The sequence below is a fragment of the Scyliorhinus canicula genome, chromosome 26 (genome assembly GCF_902713615.1).
Source record: "Scyliorhinus canicula chromosome 26, sScyCan1.1, whole genome shotgun sequence".
Classification (NCBI taxonomy): Eukaryota; Metazoa; Chordata; class Chondrichthyes; order Carcharhiniformes; family Scyliorhinidae; genus Scyliorhinus; species Scyliorhinus canicula.
The window spans coordinates 3,343,077-3,359,420 of record NC_052171.1 but is presented as its reverse complement, the minus strand read 5'-3'; the positions used below and the strand labels follow the sequence as shown (position 1 = coordinate 3,359,420).

Sequence of the window (16,344 nt, the reverse complement as noted above, 5' to 3'; positions counted from 1 at the left end):
CTTTTTGTCATCACTCCATAGGCTCAATAGGAGAGAGGGAAAGTTGAGGATGCGGGGGCAACACGATGGATCTCTCCTTCACATTCATGAAAGGTATCATGGGAAACACGATTCAACTGCCGCAACAACTTATTGATTCAGCCAATATGAGGCAGGTTCCTGACGTTCTGAATGCCAGCAGTGGCATTAGGGAAGACAGAGGGCAATCCTATGAGGCTTCCCTACAGCAAGGGTTTATCTTTCCTGCTTCTGGTGCTGATACAGTCCCACCGGTCACCAATGGCTACTCGAGTGTTAACATGTATGAAACACCAAACAAATACCCAGCATACTCCCAGCTCCCCAATGGATCTGCCAATGGATATGGAACGTTTAGGAACTTTAGTTCCACTGACTGTTATACAGGGGGAAACTACTTGGTGAAACAGCCTGAGATTCAGGAGAAAGTGCCCTCTCCCCCTGTTCCTGAACCCGTCACCCCGAAGAAGACGGGCTCTCCGGAGATTAAGCTGCGTATCACTAAAACTTACCATAATGGGAAGGCACTATTTGAGTCCTCACTCTGTGGGGATCTCTTGAATGAACAGCAGGCTCAGGCTGCTGAGCCCACAGTGGCTCGCAAACTAAAAAAGGAGAAAAAGAAAAGGAATAAGCATGATTCTGCCAGCACCGAGAGCCAAGAACATAAAGCTGTCAAGATGGAGCCTGAAGAATGCAAAACAATTTGCGGAAATCCTGTTGTCCAGGTACAGCTTCATATTTCACAGCACTTCCAAAAATGTTCAACATAAATTTGTTAATTCATTCTAATCAGTGCCTGGTTCTGCAAACTTAAAGGTTCTGTGTTCCAGCCCAGTAAAGTCAGAAAATAATTCACAGCGCACTTCTTTATTGGCAGTTCTTTTTCAAAATTGTATTTTTAAAAATTATTTCTGTCCACTTGGATCTCTCAACAACCTTTGGCAAAATTGGTTCAACTGTCCTCTCAGCTGTTGGCCAGAGTGGGACTCTTCTCACCTGGTTCTATACTGTAAGGTCAATGTCAAAGTATCTGTTCAATAGCTTCTCTTCTTGACCAGCACTGTTATCTATTGAGTCCCTGATGGACTTATTCTTGCCCCTCTCCCATTTCTCATCCTCCAGTCCTGGTTGAGGAGCAGTTTCCATATACACACATACAACACACATACCCAAAGGGAGAATGTGCAGACTCCACACAGTCACCCAAAGTCGGAATTGAACCCGGGTCCCTGGTGCTGTGAGGCAGAAGTGCAAACCATTGTGCCATCGTGCTGAAACTCCCCATCCAGGTGTTTGTCACCCCACATCTAGATTATTCCAGCGTTGTCTTTGCCAATCTCCCATCTTCCACCCTCTATTAACATTAGCTCATCCCGAATTGTGTTGTTCATAGTCAAACCTATACCAATGCTCACTTGCCCATCATCCCTCTGCTCGCTGACATACACTGGTACCTGGTCCAGCGACACCGTGAATTGGAAAAAACCCATTTTAGTCCTGTTGTCAAATTTCTCCATTATTGTACCATCCCTACCTGTGGAACCTCATTCAGGCATATAACCCACTGAGAACTCTGTGCTTACAACCATAGATCTTGCGTGTCCCCCTATATCTGTCCGATTGTTGCCAGCCATGCCATCACCTTCAGTCACGAACACAGAAATTCCTCTCCCTTTCTCCACCTCTTATCCTTTGGAGCACTACTTGAAAACAAATTCTTTGAGCAAGCTTTCTGGTCATCTTTCTCAATATTTCCTTCTAGGTGTCAGATTTTGTCAGCTGATGTTTCTAGTGGTGTGTTACTACCTGCCAGGCATTATATAAATGAAAGTTATTGTTGTTTCCAGACCGCAGCCAATGCCCCAATTGGACAACAGCCTGGAGATAAGAGTTAGTGTTCGAACTTTAATATCTTTTGTATTTGTCACTTCGCCTGCAGTCAAGGAAAAGATGGGTTTGGTGTGCTCAGGGCAGGGCATTGAGCATTTGCACTCTGAACCTGCACATTAGTGCTCAAACAAATTGTCCGTATACATCAGTAATGCCAAAGCACGAAGGGGTAATTGTCTGTTAACCTCTTTATTTTTGAGCGCATGAATGGAGACTTGTTTGCAAATTAGTTTATCCTATTTTGACAAAGCAATAGATGAACCCAAATCATTGATCAGTTTTAATGAGAAGTACATTTGTTTTTTAAAATAAATTTTGAGTACCCAATTATTTTTTTCCAATTTGGCATGGGCAATCCACCAAACCTACACATCTTTCTGGGTTGTGGGGGCGAAACCCACGCAGACACGGGGAGAATGTGCAAACTCCATACAGACAGTGGCCTGGGGCCATGATCGAACCCGGGTCTTCAGCGCCATAGGCAGCAGTGCTAACCACTACACCACCAATGAAAGTATATTTGTTTATTGAATAATATCTTTGGAAAAATAGCACAAAGATAGAATCATTGAACATGTTGGCATCATAAATATCATTCAAAAGGACATTTGAGATGCCCACTGAATGTACCAATCATAGCAACCTTTGCTTTGTGTTGGGCAGATGAACATCGAGTTTCTTATGTTATGAGCAAATAGTGCTTTGGAGGAGCAGCTCTACCATTCTCTGGACCCTGTAATTCAAACTCAATAGATTTTTATTTCTTTATTTTCGGCTCATGTATTTTCTCAAGGCTTGAAACCTGCTCCCGAGCCTTTTCATTCTATTCCCAATAGTTGGCTGAGGTGACAGTCCTCCTTTGGGACTGGCTTACATCCTGCGTTCACTTCATTAGTCTCACAAACACGATCTAAAGCATGCTTTTTGGAAGAGATCATGGCGGTAAGGTAATGCATGCTTTTCTTTGCCTACAGCAAACTAGCGTAGTGTGGGTGTGAAGTGTTTTAAATTCTCACTGCAGTTATGGTGAAATTGCAGCTTAGCTCTGAGTTTGAGGCCTGATCTAAGAGTGAAGTGTGACTCACCTCAGACGGAAGTCTTGTTTCACTTTGTTGCTGAGTCAGTTTGGGCTTTTGCTTGACACTTAAGTGTGATGTGAATACACTGTTAAATTCCACTACTCCTGGTCTGGGCTATGTCTATCGAAATATCTGAAAGGCTAATTGACGAGACCTACTACTTCAAGAATCATATTAATGGAAACTGGAAAGGAACAAAGTGGATATTGGAGGAACTTGGCGCGAAGTCAGCATCAGCCTTTGTTCCCTGGATCCCTTTTTCAAATTGCAGTAACTGAAACTAAATTTTGGAATGTGTTCTGTTTATTTTAACATTCATTGCTGTGGCTCTGTCTTCAAATGTAATAAGCCGCGCTTTTTTCTGTGGTGAATTCTGCTCTGTTGTGGCTCTTAGCTGTGCATCAGTGCAAAAACATATGGACTGCAAATATATTGCTGTTGCGCATGTCGTGATGACTTTCCAGAGCTTGTAGCAACACATCCCCAGTTCAACATGTAATGATGTAAAATGATTACTCATGCACAAATTTTATTTTCTGTTGTCTTTTTTGCATGTTGATTGAGAAGGAGTTGGATGTTGAGGAAACACATCTCAGTGGAGCGTGCAGACTATTGTAGCTTCAGGGAGAGTCCAGTTCAAATTCCTTCTTTGTAGTTTGAGATTTTTGGAAGTCCACATTGCTGTCAATGGTGCCGGAGATTTTCTTGCTCATCTGTATTTAGTTCTGAGGAATATATGAGAATCCATCCATTATAGAATTCACAAGCCTTTATTAAACACTTTCCTTTCAGTCTGATCCTGGGAGATAAATTAGAATGTTGGCTATATCCAACAGGATATCTTTCTGCTCGAGTGTGGTTGGATAAAATATTACTTTGGAATGTGAGTGGGCAAAGGAAATATTTTGCAAAATGGTGAATGGCAAACATCAAAAGGGACCAATTCGAATTGTGGAAATTAAGACTTTTTAAGAATAAATTTAGACAACCCAATTATTTGTTTTCCAATTAAGGGGCAATTTAGCATGGCCAATCCACCTACCCTGCACATCTTTGGGTTGTGGGGGAAAACCCACGCAAACACTGGGAGAATGTGTAAACTCCACACAGAGTTTACGCAGGGCCAGGATCAAACCCAGATCTTCAACGCTGTGGGACAGCAGTGCTAACCACTGTGCTGCCCTCTCTTTTTTCCCTTTTTATAAATTTAGAGTACTCAATTTTTTTTCCACTTACGGGGCAATTTTGCGTGGCCAAATCACCTACCCTGCACATTTTTGGGTTGTGGGGGTGAGATCCACATGGACAGGGGGAGAATGTGCAAACTCCGCAAGGGCAGTGATCGGGAACAGAGCGTCATGAAGCAGCAGTGCTGGCCACTATGCCGCCCACCAAACAATTTTTTAAAAGTCATCTTCAACACTGCCAATTCCTTCTGCCAAATTTTGGCCTGGTGAGGCCAATTACGGCACTGATTTCAGCGAACTTCGTCATCTTCGATCACCGTTATTTCATCTGTCTAATTCAGCCATATGTGAAAGGACATTTAACTATCAAAAACTTGAGGAAGCATTTGTATCTGAATGTGTTGTGCCATGCATGTGTGATACTGATGCTGGGTGATGGGTAAGACATATTCCTCATTGATACTGGGGAGAAGGTAAAAAGGATGTTGGTTTTCCAGAAGCCGCCATTTGAATTGTCTTCGCTGAACTGTTCACCTGCAATATATGCGATTCTGTTGGAAAATTGTTGTTTTTGGAAGCTTTAAAAAATTGCACTGAATTTTACCTGATAACAATTGGAGAATAAAATACTCTTCAGACAATTTTTAAGAAAAATGTAAGAGTGTCTGCTAGCATTGCTAAAATTCTGAGGTTTTGCTCTTGTGGTTTTCATTACCGCTTACTTAATGGTTTGTAGCTACCTGACAAACTGCTGCCATCCTGTATTGAGCAACCAACATTCTCAGATGATGGGCTAAAATAACGCTTTTGTTGAAAAATGTCACACAAAATCTTACACACTTAAATCTTTTCATCTTGCTTAAAATAAAAGACTGCAGACCGGCAAATAGTGGTTTACAATTCAGTTTTGATACTGAGTGCAGTCTTGTGCAGATTTCCTAATGATGGGCAATGAAGGTTTAAATTTGCAATTGAAATACTCACAAGTTAGTTTTCATAAGACATTCACCCGCCGACACTCTTTTGGAACACAGTGTCTTGGGCCATAACCTCCAGGCACCCCAAATATTGTTTTTGGAGAATCCCTCCAGGAACTTTGCATGCCTCCTGGGCGGCACGGTAGCACAATCGTTCGCACTGTTGCTTCACAGCTCCAGGATCCCAGGTTCGATTCCCACTTGGGTCACAGTCTGTGCGGAATCTGCATGGTCTGTGTGGGTTTCCCCTGGGTGCTCCGGTTTCCTTCCGCAAGTCCTGAAAGAAGTGCTTGTTAGGCGAATTGGACATTCTGAATTCTCCCTCCGTGTACCTGAAGTGGCGCCATCGTGTAGCGACTGGGGGATTTTCACAGTAACTTCATTGCAGTGTTCATGTAAACCTACTTGTGACAATAGTGTTAATGTTAGTCTACTTGTGACAATAATAAAGATTATTATTAGTATTTAAGGGACTACCTGGCAATTGTCCAGAAGAGCGAACTTCCCCTGGACATTTGCGCTGGGTTGGGAACCATCTGACAAAGTGATTTTAAGTTACTCAGAGTTAGAAGAAAAAATAGCACTTTTTCAGTTTCATCCGGCTTGAGTTGGGAAGGTCTGGTGAGGCAGCTCTGCATGAAATCCAAAGTCCCGAAGTCGCTAAGGAGTGGTAATCCAAAGCTGATTTCCACTGCCGAGGAAGTTATGGGCCCATTGACAACCTGCTACCAGTCGGGATGACTAAATAGTCCTTACCAGTCAATGGTTGTAAGACCCAAGGACATGTGAATGAAGAATTTAAATAAATACAATAAACAATGGTTACAGGAGAGAAATTCCAATCCGTGAAGAACATTAATGTCATGATGAATGGAATCAGGGACTGCCAGTGATGCTGTTTTGACTGGACGCATCATGATTTATGTGGATGATGTTGGGCTTGTTTGTGGATGATGAGCTTTTTAGAGTTATTTTCAAAGCTTTTTGATCAACCTTTGAATCAGGCTACTGCCTGTTGAAGCACTAACAAGGTCCCATTTTTTATTCCTGGTCTATGTTGAGTTAGCTGAACTAGGTTGGGGCAACAGCAGTTAAGGAATGACAATCAACAACACTAAGATAGAGAGGGAAAAGAATCAGCTGCAAGATTGGAAAGTAACTGCACTTTGTAAGTGAATGCATGGCAATATGTATGCACATATATAGCAAGAAAGGTGAGTTTTGGTATTCTCTACGGTACTGTCGACTGCTGACATTCCCACTCATCTCACATGTAAAGACTTGTCACTTGGTCAAGCTGTCACTGGTACCCTAGCAAATGTCTCAGCTACAGGAAAAAACAGCTGAAATGAAAAGAGGGTTTGAAACTAGCATCTTTAGAAATTATTCTTCTGAATTAGGTTTCATTGAGCTGACCACTGAGCTTTGGGAAATGGAACAGAACCATTCAGGAAGCAGTGCCAACAGCAAATGATCAGCGATCACACATAGAAATTAGATGGATTATGAAGTTCTGTCCAGTGCGCACAGTAATATCACAGTGTCTGTTTTCAGAACACCATTACTTGCTGTCCTGGTGCATTATTTTCTGCATACTGCAACAGCTCCAAATGCAACCGGAGAAGTTTATTGGGAAATTAGAAGTGGTTTTGAGTCTCTTCCTTGTACATTTGGACATTTCCAAAATCATTCTTGACATAGGACCTTGAAATTTACCAGAGAAATGAGACTTAGCTGCATTGCGTTGGAATACATTTGGATCTGTGTCTCCAAGGTGACAATATTCAATCCCAAGGTGTGGCCCAGTTTATTTTTTTTAAGGCTTCCGTTGGAGGATATTTGTACCACTAACAGTAGCAAATTGGATGCTTAATCTGTGCTCCCCATTCATGTCCTCATCCACACACAAATTCAGTGTTTCTGTATGTCTGAAGACAAATCAAATAGGACATGAGAGTGAAGATCAGATCAAGGATAACGTCAATATAAAGAAACAAATATAGTTATAAAACAAGTTTTAAAAGGATAGTAAAAAAGAAAACAAATGGAACCAGTATTAGAAATTATATTAAACGCACTGTTTGAAGCAGTATGCACAAAATCCAAAATTAAGCAATACCAGCTGCCAAGAGCTGAGTGACTGAAACATGGTGACTGAAAGAGTGGGTTGAAATGTTTCTGGTTATAATATAATCAGGAAGGGAAAAGGGTGGATATTGGTGTAATTGTATTAATATAATGGCAGCAGAAAGAAAGGGGTGCTAAATGCATTCAGTGGCAAGTATAGAAAGATTTGTTGATGGGGTGACATGAAGAAGGGTAAAAGAACACAAATGGTAGCTTGAAGCAGGTGAACCAAATGGTCTGTTTCTATTGAGTAAATATTTTGCAATTAAAAATTAAAAAAAAAAAGTACCCAATTATTTTTTGCCCCCAATTAAGGGGCAATTTGGTGTGACCAATTCACCTACTCTGCTCATCTTTGGGCTGTGGGGGTGTGACCTACCCAGACACTGGGAGAATGTGCAAACTCCACACGGGCAGGACCTGGGATCAAACCTGGGTCATTGGCGCCGTGTGGCAGCAGTATTCATCACTGAACATACTTTGCAATTGATGGGTGCATTTATACAGTCTCCTGGTGCAATGTCGCACTAAAGGCTTGACATTTTTTTTCCTGTTTGACATGTGAAATACCATCTCAATGTTTTGATTATTCATGGGGGCAATGGAAAAAATTACTTCTGTAAGTCACAAGCATTCCGAACTGTAGAGCAAGATATTCCATGTATGGCTGGCACGAGAGTGGACATTCAGAGTCGACTGTAACTCTGGAGCATGCAGACAGTTTTTCTCCATTTGTTGTGATGAGAGATGCACTGAGTGCAGAATCAGAGAAGAGGCATCTTAGAAGGCTCTTCAAATGAAGCTGTATGGGCTGAACTTAAAAACCAAAAAGAAGCAATTACATTGCTGGAAGTGTTCTGTCGAGTCCCCAATAGTCTGCGAAAAATAGAAGAGCCGATATGAGGGCAAATTTCAGATTAAGTGTAAAAATACTAGGGTAGTGACAGTAGGGGATTTCAACTTCCCCAACATTAATGGGGTAGTCATAGTGTAAAAGGTTTGGAGGGAGCGGAATTCTTAAAATGCATTCAGGAGAACCTTTTAAGTCAGTATGCAGACGGTCCTGCATGAGAGAGAGAGAGAGAGAGGTCCTGAATGTAATTTTGGGTAATGGAGCTGAGCAAGTGGTTTAAGTATCAGTGGGGGTAGCATTTTGCAGACAGTGATCATAACTCTGTCAGATTCGAGAATGTCATGAAAAAGGATAAAGTTGGGCATGAAATCAAAGTTCTGACCTTGGGTGGGGCGGGAAGGTTGATTTCAAGATGGTACGATTTGGCCAGGGAGTGGGGGGGGGGGGGGGGGGGGGGTGCTGATTTTTAAGATAAGATATGATTTGGCCAGAGTGGACTGGGAGCAGACATTTTTGGGTAAATCTGTGACAGAACACTGGGATGCATTCAGGAAGGAAATAAGAAGAGTACAGGGCCAGGATGTTCAATCAAGAAAAAGGGTGGGACCGACAAATTCAGTGAACCCTGGATATTGAGGGACATACAGCATTGGATAAGGAGAAAAAGGGAGGCTTATGGCAGATACTGAGGGCTCAAAACAGTGGAAGTCCAAGAGGCGTATAGAATGTGCAAGAGGGAACTTAAAAAAGGAAAGTAGGAGAGCATAAAAGGGGACATGAAAGGATATCGGCAGGTAAAGTAAAGGAAAATCAGAAATTGTTTAAGTCCATTCGGAGTAAAAGGATAACTCGATGAAGAGTAGGGCCCATTCAGGACCATAATGATAATTTGTGCGTGGAACAGGAGGATGTAAAATGAAATTAAAATGAATGTGGGTAGGGTTCTAAATGAATACTTTGAGTCGGTATTCACTTGTGAAAGGGCCAGTGTGGGTATAGAAATCAGGGAAAATGACTGTGATAAAATTAAAGAAATTAGCATAGACAGAAAGGAAGTTATTCATAGTCTATCATGCTTAAAAGTTGACAAATCTACAGGGCCAGATGAAATGTAACTCAGGCTGTTGAGTGAGGCAAGGAAAGAAATAGAAGCAGTGATGGTAATAATTTTCAATTCCTATCTGGCCGCAGGAGAGGTGCTGGAGGACTGGAGGATAGTCAATGATAGCCATATTCAAGAAGCGAGGAAGGGATAAATCAGGAAACTGCAGTTTAACCCCTGATGGGAAAATTATGGGAAGCAATTCTGAGAGACAGAATTAATCTACATTTGGAGAGGCAGGGACTAATCCAGAACAGCGTCAGCTTGTTTTTTTTTTAAAGAAGAGGTTAAGATTGACCAACTTCGCAGAGGATACGAAAATTGGTGGGATGGTAAATGGTGAAGAGGGATAGCCTTTGATTACAGGAGAATATAGACGGACTGGTCAGATGAGCTGATCAGTGGCAAATGGAATTCAATCCAGTGTGAGATGTTTCACTTGGGATCCCGGGAAGCACTTTAGATCAGAGGGACCTTGGTGTGAAGTACACTAGTCCCTTAAGGTACCAGGCAGGTAGATACACTGATTAAGAAGGCATATGGTATACTTGGCATCGAGTTTAAGAGCAGGGAGATTATGCTGGAACTAGATAAAACGGTGGTTAGGCCACAGCTAGAGCATTGTGTGCAGTTCTGGAATCCATATTAGAGGAGGGATGCGATAGTATTGGAAAGGGTGCAGAGGAGATTTACCAGGATGTTGTCTGGACTGGAGAGTGTTAGTTATCAGTAGAGATTGGATAGACTGCGGTTGTTTTCCTTAGAACAGAGGAGACTGAGGGAGAACATGATTGAGATGTATAAAATTGAGGGGCACAGAGTGAGGAGACGGGAAGAATCTTTTTCCCTTTGGTGGAGGAAGCAATAACCGGGGGCATAGATTTTGGGTATGGGGCAACATTTTCACCCAGAGGGTGGTGGAAGTCTGGAACTCACTGCCTGAAAGCGGAGTGGAGGCAGAGGCCCTCATAACATTGAAGAAGTATTTAGATATCCATTTGCGATGCCAAGGCATGCAAGCCTATGGGCCAAGTGCTGGAAAATGGGATTAGAATATTTAGGCGTTGTTTTTGACCGGTGTGGATGGGATGAACTGAGGGGCCTTTTCTGTGTTGCAAACCTGAGTGACTCGAAATGGACAGTCTGTGATGTTTACAGACAAATACTTAACATGCTTAATGTGGTTGGATGTGTCTTCACACCTGTTAGTGTCATCTTCTTGTATCTCTGCCAGTTGGTGTGGAGAAAACAAGAATAGTCTCCCCAGGCTTCTGACCAGCATGTAATGACGCATGATATTTGACTGAATGTAGACTGCGATAGTAGATTATTGCGTATTATTGAGTGCTTTACTTATCCTAATTAGTAATGTTATTCTGCTATGAAAGTGGCCAGCTGGTAGTAATAAACAAAGTGCAGGCCCAATTACCTGTGGATGTCCACATCTCTCAGTATCTTCAGAAGGAGCTTACCTCCTCATTCCGACTGGGAGCTTGTGTAACATGACAAGACCAAGTAGGCAGAGCAGCAGATATCCTGCAAAGTATGGTAAAGAATCAAGCCTAGTCTCTGCCAGCAGGTTTTTTCAGCTGAAATGTATCCTTTTCTAATTTGTGATCCGTAAAATAAGGATAATTTCATTTATAATCAATGTAACTGTAATAGTATTTTGGAAGCATTAACACCCTAGAACAGAGATTTCAGCTTTGTTTCACAAAAACCTTTTATGCAGCTCCATAAGTTCTAGATATTAATTTGAAGAACAGAGCATGACAAGGAACAGTTTCTCGCACAAGCTTGGGAGGGCAAGTTGTCAGGTAGCGGGTAGCTGGTTTTACAACTACAGCTTTCATGTAATAACCAAATATCCCAGGAGTGATAATGAACAAAATTCGGCATTGAACGGCAGGAGATATCCGGGTTGATGACCAAAGGGTTAGGTTTTCTGAAGTGTTTTAACGGAGGAAAGAAGGGCAGAGAGTACATTTCGAGCTGCCAGTGCTGAAATGATTCATGTTTGGAAGTCGAGGCCACAATTGGAGTGCAGCGGGCTCATGGCGGCGGGAAGACTGTGAGGCTGAAGAACGTATTGAATGTGGCCTTGAATGTGATGTCTTGCAGAAGAGTGTGGAAACACCAGCATGTGCCTCCGTTTTCAAATTTTAGCAAAAATAAAAGTCCAATTGAAGTCCCTCCTTAAAGCTTACAAGCAGGACCTGGCAGATTTAGCTTGAGTGTTGACAAGCATGCTAAAAATAGCCTCACAACTTCTGTGCTCATGATTGGAAATCAGACAACTTTCTATTTCAAGTGGTTATCCAGTGACCTCTGCTGCAAATCATATAATTTACAGTGCTGAAGGAGGCCATTCGGCCCATTGAGTCTGCACTGGCACTTGGAAAGTGTACCCTACTTAAACCCACACCGCCACCCTATCCCTGTAACCCAGCAACCTCACCTAACCTTTTTTGGACACTAAGGGCAATTTAGTGTGGCCAATCCACCTAACTTGCACAATCCACCTAACTGGAGCACCCGGAGGAAACCCACGCAGACATGGAGGGGGGGATGCGCAGACTCCCTCAGACTGACCCAAGCTGCAAATTGAACATAGGCCCCTGGAGCTGTAAAGCAACAGTGCTAAGGAGTAGGCTATTTGGCCCCTTGAGCCTATTCTGCCATTTTATTAGATTATGGCTGATTTAATCATGACCTGAACTTTCCTATCTATTGCCCATAAACTTTGACTCCCTTGTCAATCAGTAATCTTGGCTTTTTAAAAATTTAGAGTACCCAATTTTTCTTTCCCAATTAAGGGGCAATTTAGCGTGGCCAATTCACCTAGCATGCACATCTTTGGATGCGACGCACGCAAAGACAATGAGGATGTGTAAACTCCATGTGGACAGTGACCCGGGGCTGTGCTCGAACCCGGGTCCTCAGCGCCGTGAGGCAGCAGTTCTAACCACTGCGTCACTGTGCCGCCCAATCAAGAATCTTGTCTTAGTGATGCAGCCAGCTCCACCACTTTCTGGAGAAGAAAATTCCATGAGCAGCCCTCCGAGAACACATTTCTCCTCATGCCTGTCTTAACTGGGAGACCTTTTTATATTTAACTGAATGTGAGTGAATTTGAGTCTCTTGCACACCAGTTCTTTGAGGATAGCATTGATCACCGCCTGTCTGTGACAGCTTCTCTTTCAGTTGGATGATGTTCTGCCGAAAACTGTGGGGTCACTGGCCAAGTTTGTATTCTCCGTTATGGTGGAGATTTTGCTTCAGTTCAGACACTTACTGTAAATTGAACCAACATTTCAAATGTTTGTTTTCAAATGGCTGTAATAATTCCTAATACTTCCATTCTATCAGTTGTATATAGTTTTGTTCTCAATATATGACAGTTGAGCCAGTAAGAAAGCATGAACTTGTATTTGCATCGTGCTTTGTGATATTGTGAGGGCATCCTGAAATGCTTCAGAACCAATGAATTATTTTTCAACTCCGATCACTTGTGATGTGTGCAGGCACACAGCAGCCAATTCACGTAGAGTAGGGAGAAAGATCACCAACCTGTTGGTCTTTTGTGGAGTGTTAGTTGAAGGAAGGATGTGGTATTTCTTTGATGGCTTGAATAAAAAGTTGGTTTTGTGTTTGATATGAAAGATAATGCTGCAGTCCTTCGGCAGATGATTGAAATGTTTAATTGGATTTTGGGCCCAAGGGCCTTGGATCCCATAATGTTTTCAATGGGAGACAGGTGTGATATCAGTTGAGGTATTACAACAGTTTCGTATAATACCAAGCAAATGAAAATGAAATAAAAACTGCCTTCGATAGCACGTCAGAGAACCACAGGTTGTCACAACATTATTTGGAACCGGTGACATTTGTCTGTCTGGTTTTGTGCGCAATTATTGAAAGGTGTGCCAAACTCCCTTCACTTTTGTTTTAAATTTAGGGTGCCGAATCATTTTTTTTTTCCAATTAAGGGGCAACATAGTGTGGCCAATCCACCTACCCTGTTCTGGGGGTGAGACCCACACAGACATGGGGAGAATGTGCAAACTCCCCACGGACAATGATCCGCGGCTGAGATTGATCCCGGTTCCTCGGTGCTGTGAGGCAGCAGTGCTAACCACTGCGCCGCCGTGCCAACCTGACCTCTCACCATGTTCAATTCAATGCGGAAAGACCTTCACTCTATTCACCTTGTTGAACTGCAACTAAACTGATTAACATAAATTACCTTTTAAATGAACGGAAGGATACTTCCTTAAAGGGAAACTACCTTCATCACAATTGAGACTTCAAACATTAAACCAAAATGTGATTAACAGGGTCCATAACACACCCCAACCCCTGCAGTGTCCAATGGGCAGCAAGGGCTCGAGGGCACCTGTTGGCATTGCATGCTCCCTTTCCGGGGATACCCAGCTGCGAATGTAGCCACCTATCTTTTTCAAAAAAAATTCCAATTAAGAGGAAACTTAGAGTGGCCAATCCACCTACCCTGCACATCTTTGGGTTGTGTGGATGAGACCCAGACAGGCACGGGGAGAATCTGCAAAATACACATAGACAGTGACCCAGGACCATGTTCGAACGTGGGTCCTCGGCGCCGTAAGGCAGCAGTGCTAACCACTGCACCACCATGCCGTCCTGTAGTCGAAGGTAGAGCTCTGTAATTCATCTTTTTACTGGGCTTCAATTACATATTAACCTGTTGTATTATGAATTTCTAGCTCTGCTGAAAACTAATGATTCAGTGATTGCGGTTCAAAAGTAAATAAAACTGACGTTAATATTTTTCACTTTAGTCAGCGCAGTTTTCCTGACTTATTCACCATGTTAATCACGTTTTGCTTCAATGTTTTAAGTCTCATTTGTGATTCGCTTTTTGTTTTAAGGCAGTTGCCCTTTAAGCGACTGACCCTTTAATTTGTCCCTCAGTTCATTTTAATTTTGTTTACTTCGTTATTTGTGTGAAACAAACTAGTTAGGCACTCGTATGACTAGGAAAAGGATGTCATAGAAGATTGAGAAGTAATATGGCCTGCACGTTTTCTTACAGTACCTGCACCTCAGACTTGCCCGCTGCTCCACTGGTGGGAATTGTGATGATGCTCAGTAATCCTTTGAAAAGACTATAATTCTGTGTCTCTGTCTTGCTGCACCCAACCAGTAGAATCATTCTTTCTTCCTTATCCTTGACAATGGGACATATCTTGACAAATATGGTGTGGCTTTGCTCTAACTGAAATGAAAACTGTGTATCATGTGAGCCCATTGAAGCATTGGTTAAATCGCTATTCTGTGAACTCTAATGCTGAAGCGGTAGACAGTAACACTGACTTTCTACCAAGCATTTCAAGTACTGAAGTAAGTTATTTATTTCCCAAACGATGCACAGATGGAAGGAATTCAACACAGTCTTCAGTTTACAAAGAAGCAGAATTTGGATTGAGATCGTTTTGACTTTAATATTTGTGCTCATCAAGTAATGCCAGCATGTCCACTGCATCTGCTCTATCCTGTTGCCCTGCACGTTTATCTCACTTCTTTTCCATTGGCCCTCATGTACTTTCCCACAGTTGAAAGGGCAGCAGGGTAGCATGGTGGTTAGCATAAATGCTTCACAGCTCCAGGGTCCCAGGTTCGATTCCCGGCTGGGTCACTGTTTGTGTGGAGTCTGCAAGTCCTCCCCCTGTGTGCGTGGGTTTCCTCCGGGTGCTCCGGTTTCCTCCCACAGTCCAAAGATGTGCGGGTTAGGTGGATTGGCCATGCTAAATTGCCCATAGTGTCCTAATGAAAGTAAGGTTAAGGGGGGTGTTGTTGGGTTACGGGTATAGGGTGGATATGTGGGTTTGAGTAGGGTGATCATGGCTCGGCACGACATTGAGGGCCGAAGGGCCTGTTCTGTGCTGCACTGTTCTATGTTCTATGAAGCAATCATTACCACATGCTGCATTGAGGGTAATTGTTGTGGTGTTCACCTTTTCCAAAGTTGCTGGCCTGGAATATTTTTGATGCATTAGCAGTAATATCTGTTGTCTGATTTTGGTTAATAATGTCATCGGCGTTTAGCATTTCACTGGACCACAGTGATTGAAGCATCAAAGGAGGCTATTCAGCCCATTGTGTCTGAGCTTGACCCTTGAAAGCAATTCATTAAGCGGTGACCTGCAATATTCCTTCTCAGATATGATGCAGTTCCCCTTTGAAAGCCTCAGTTGAGCCTGCCTCCATCACAATCTCAGGCTTGCCTCAGCTGCAGTCTTAGGCAGTTAATTCCAGATCCTAATCATTTGCTGCTTGAAGTTTCCCTCATGGTGCTGTTTCTTCTTCTGCCAGCATCCTTAAATTTGTGCCTTCTGCTTCTTGATCCTCTGACTAAAACGAATAGTGTATTCCTACTTCCTCAGTACTTACCCCACAGGATTTTAAACATTCTATTAAATCTCCTTGAATCTTTTCTGCTCCAAGGAAGACAGTCCAAAGTACTTCAGCCTTTCTCTGTAACTGGTTCCAGAGATAAGGAATTTCATTCTCATGAATTGGTTCTGCACCCTCTCGAATACCTTTCCATCTTTCCTCAAGTGTCGTGCCCAGAACTGGATGCAACACTTTTGAGTTACTGTTAAGTAATTTCAGGATAGAGTTGGGGATTTGCATCACATATCGTCTTTTGCTGAATGTAATCTTCATGCAAATTTTAAGTGTCTGTACTTTTAGTCAGGTGGACTGGTGTGTCAGATTTCTCAGAAATAAGCCATGCTATTGTTCAGAATTTGTGCAATTGCTGTCACGGTTTGTTGATATGCTGCGACATGGCGGAATACAGGCTTGCAATGACAGCTCCCCTGGGTTGGGGAAGGCTGAACAAAGCTGTGATGAAGCCAAGTCATGAGATAAATTGACTTGTTCAAGAGCAGTCCTCATTGGAGGGGAAAGAAGAAAGACCAACGGTGAAACATTAAATGCACTGCTTGTGAGTCCTGGGTTCACTATTCCTTTCCCAGTAAGTGACCAGAAATACAGGGTTTCAATTCATCACCTGGCCACTTGACAAATTCCTTGTTCTTGCTGTGTGCTGCCCCGGTATTCTTTC

The 16,344-nt window shown here is 42.7% G+C and overlaps 1 protein-coding gene across 5 annotated transcripts in view; it reads left to right on the top strand.

Moving 5' to 3' along the window:
• nsd3 (nuclear receptor binding SET domain protein 3) overlaps positions 1-16,344 on the top strand; it is an 82,252-nt gene that overhangs the window by 8,592 nt on the left and 57,316 nt on the right. For 4 of the 5 annotated variants that reach the window (XR_005458812.1, XM_038785548.1, XM_038785549.1 and 1 more), the window contains one exon: positions 22-746. Coding sequence is in view for 4 of the 5 variants with exons in the window: in XM_038785548.1 (XP_038641476.1) it covers positions 66-746 (681 nt within the window). In the remaining variant the exon portion in view is untranslated. The remainder of the gene's footprint in view (positions 1-21; positions 747-16,344) is intronic. The other variant, XM_038785547.1, reaches the window with a different exon arrangement.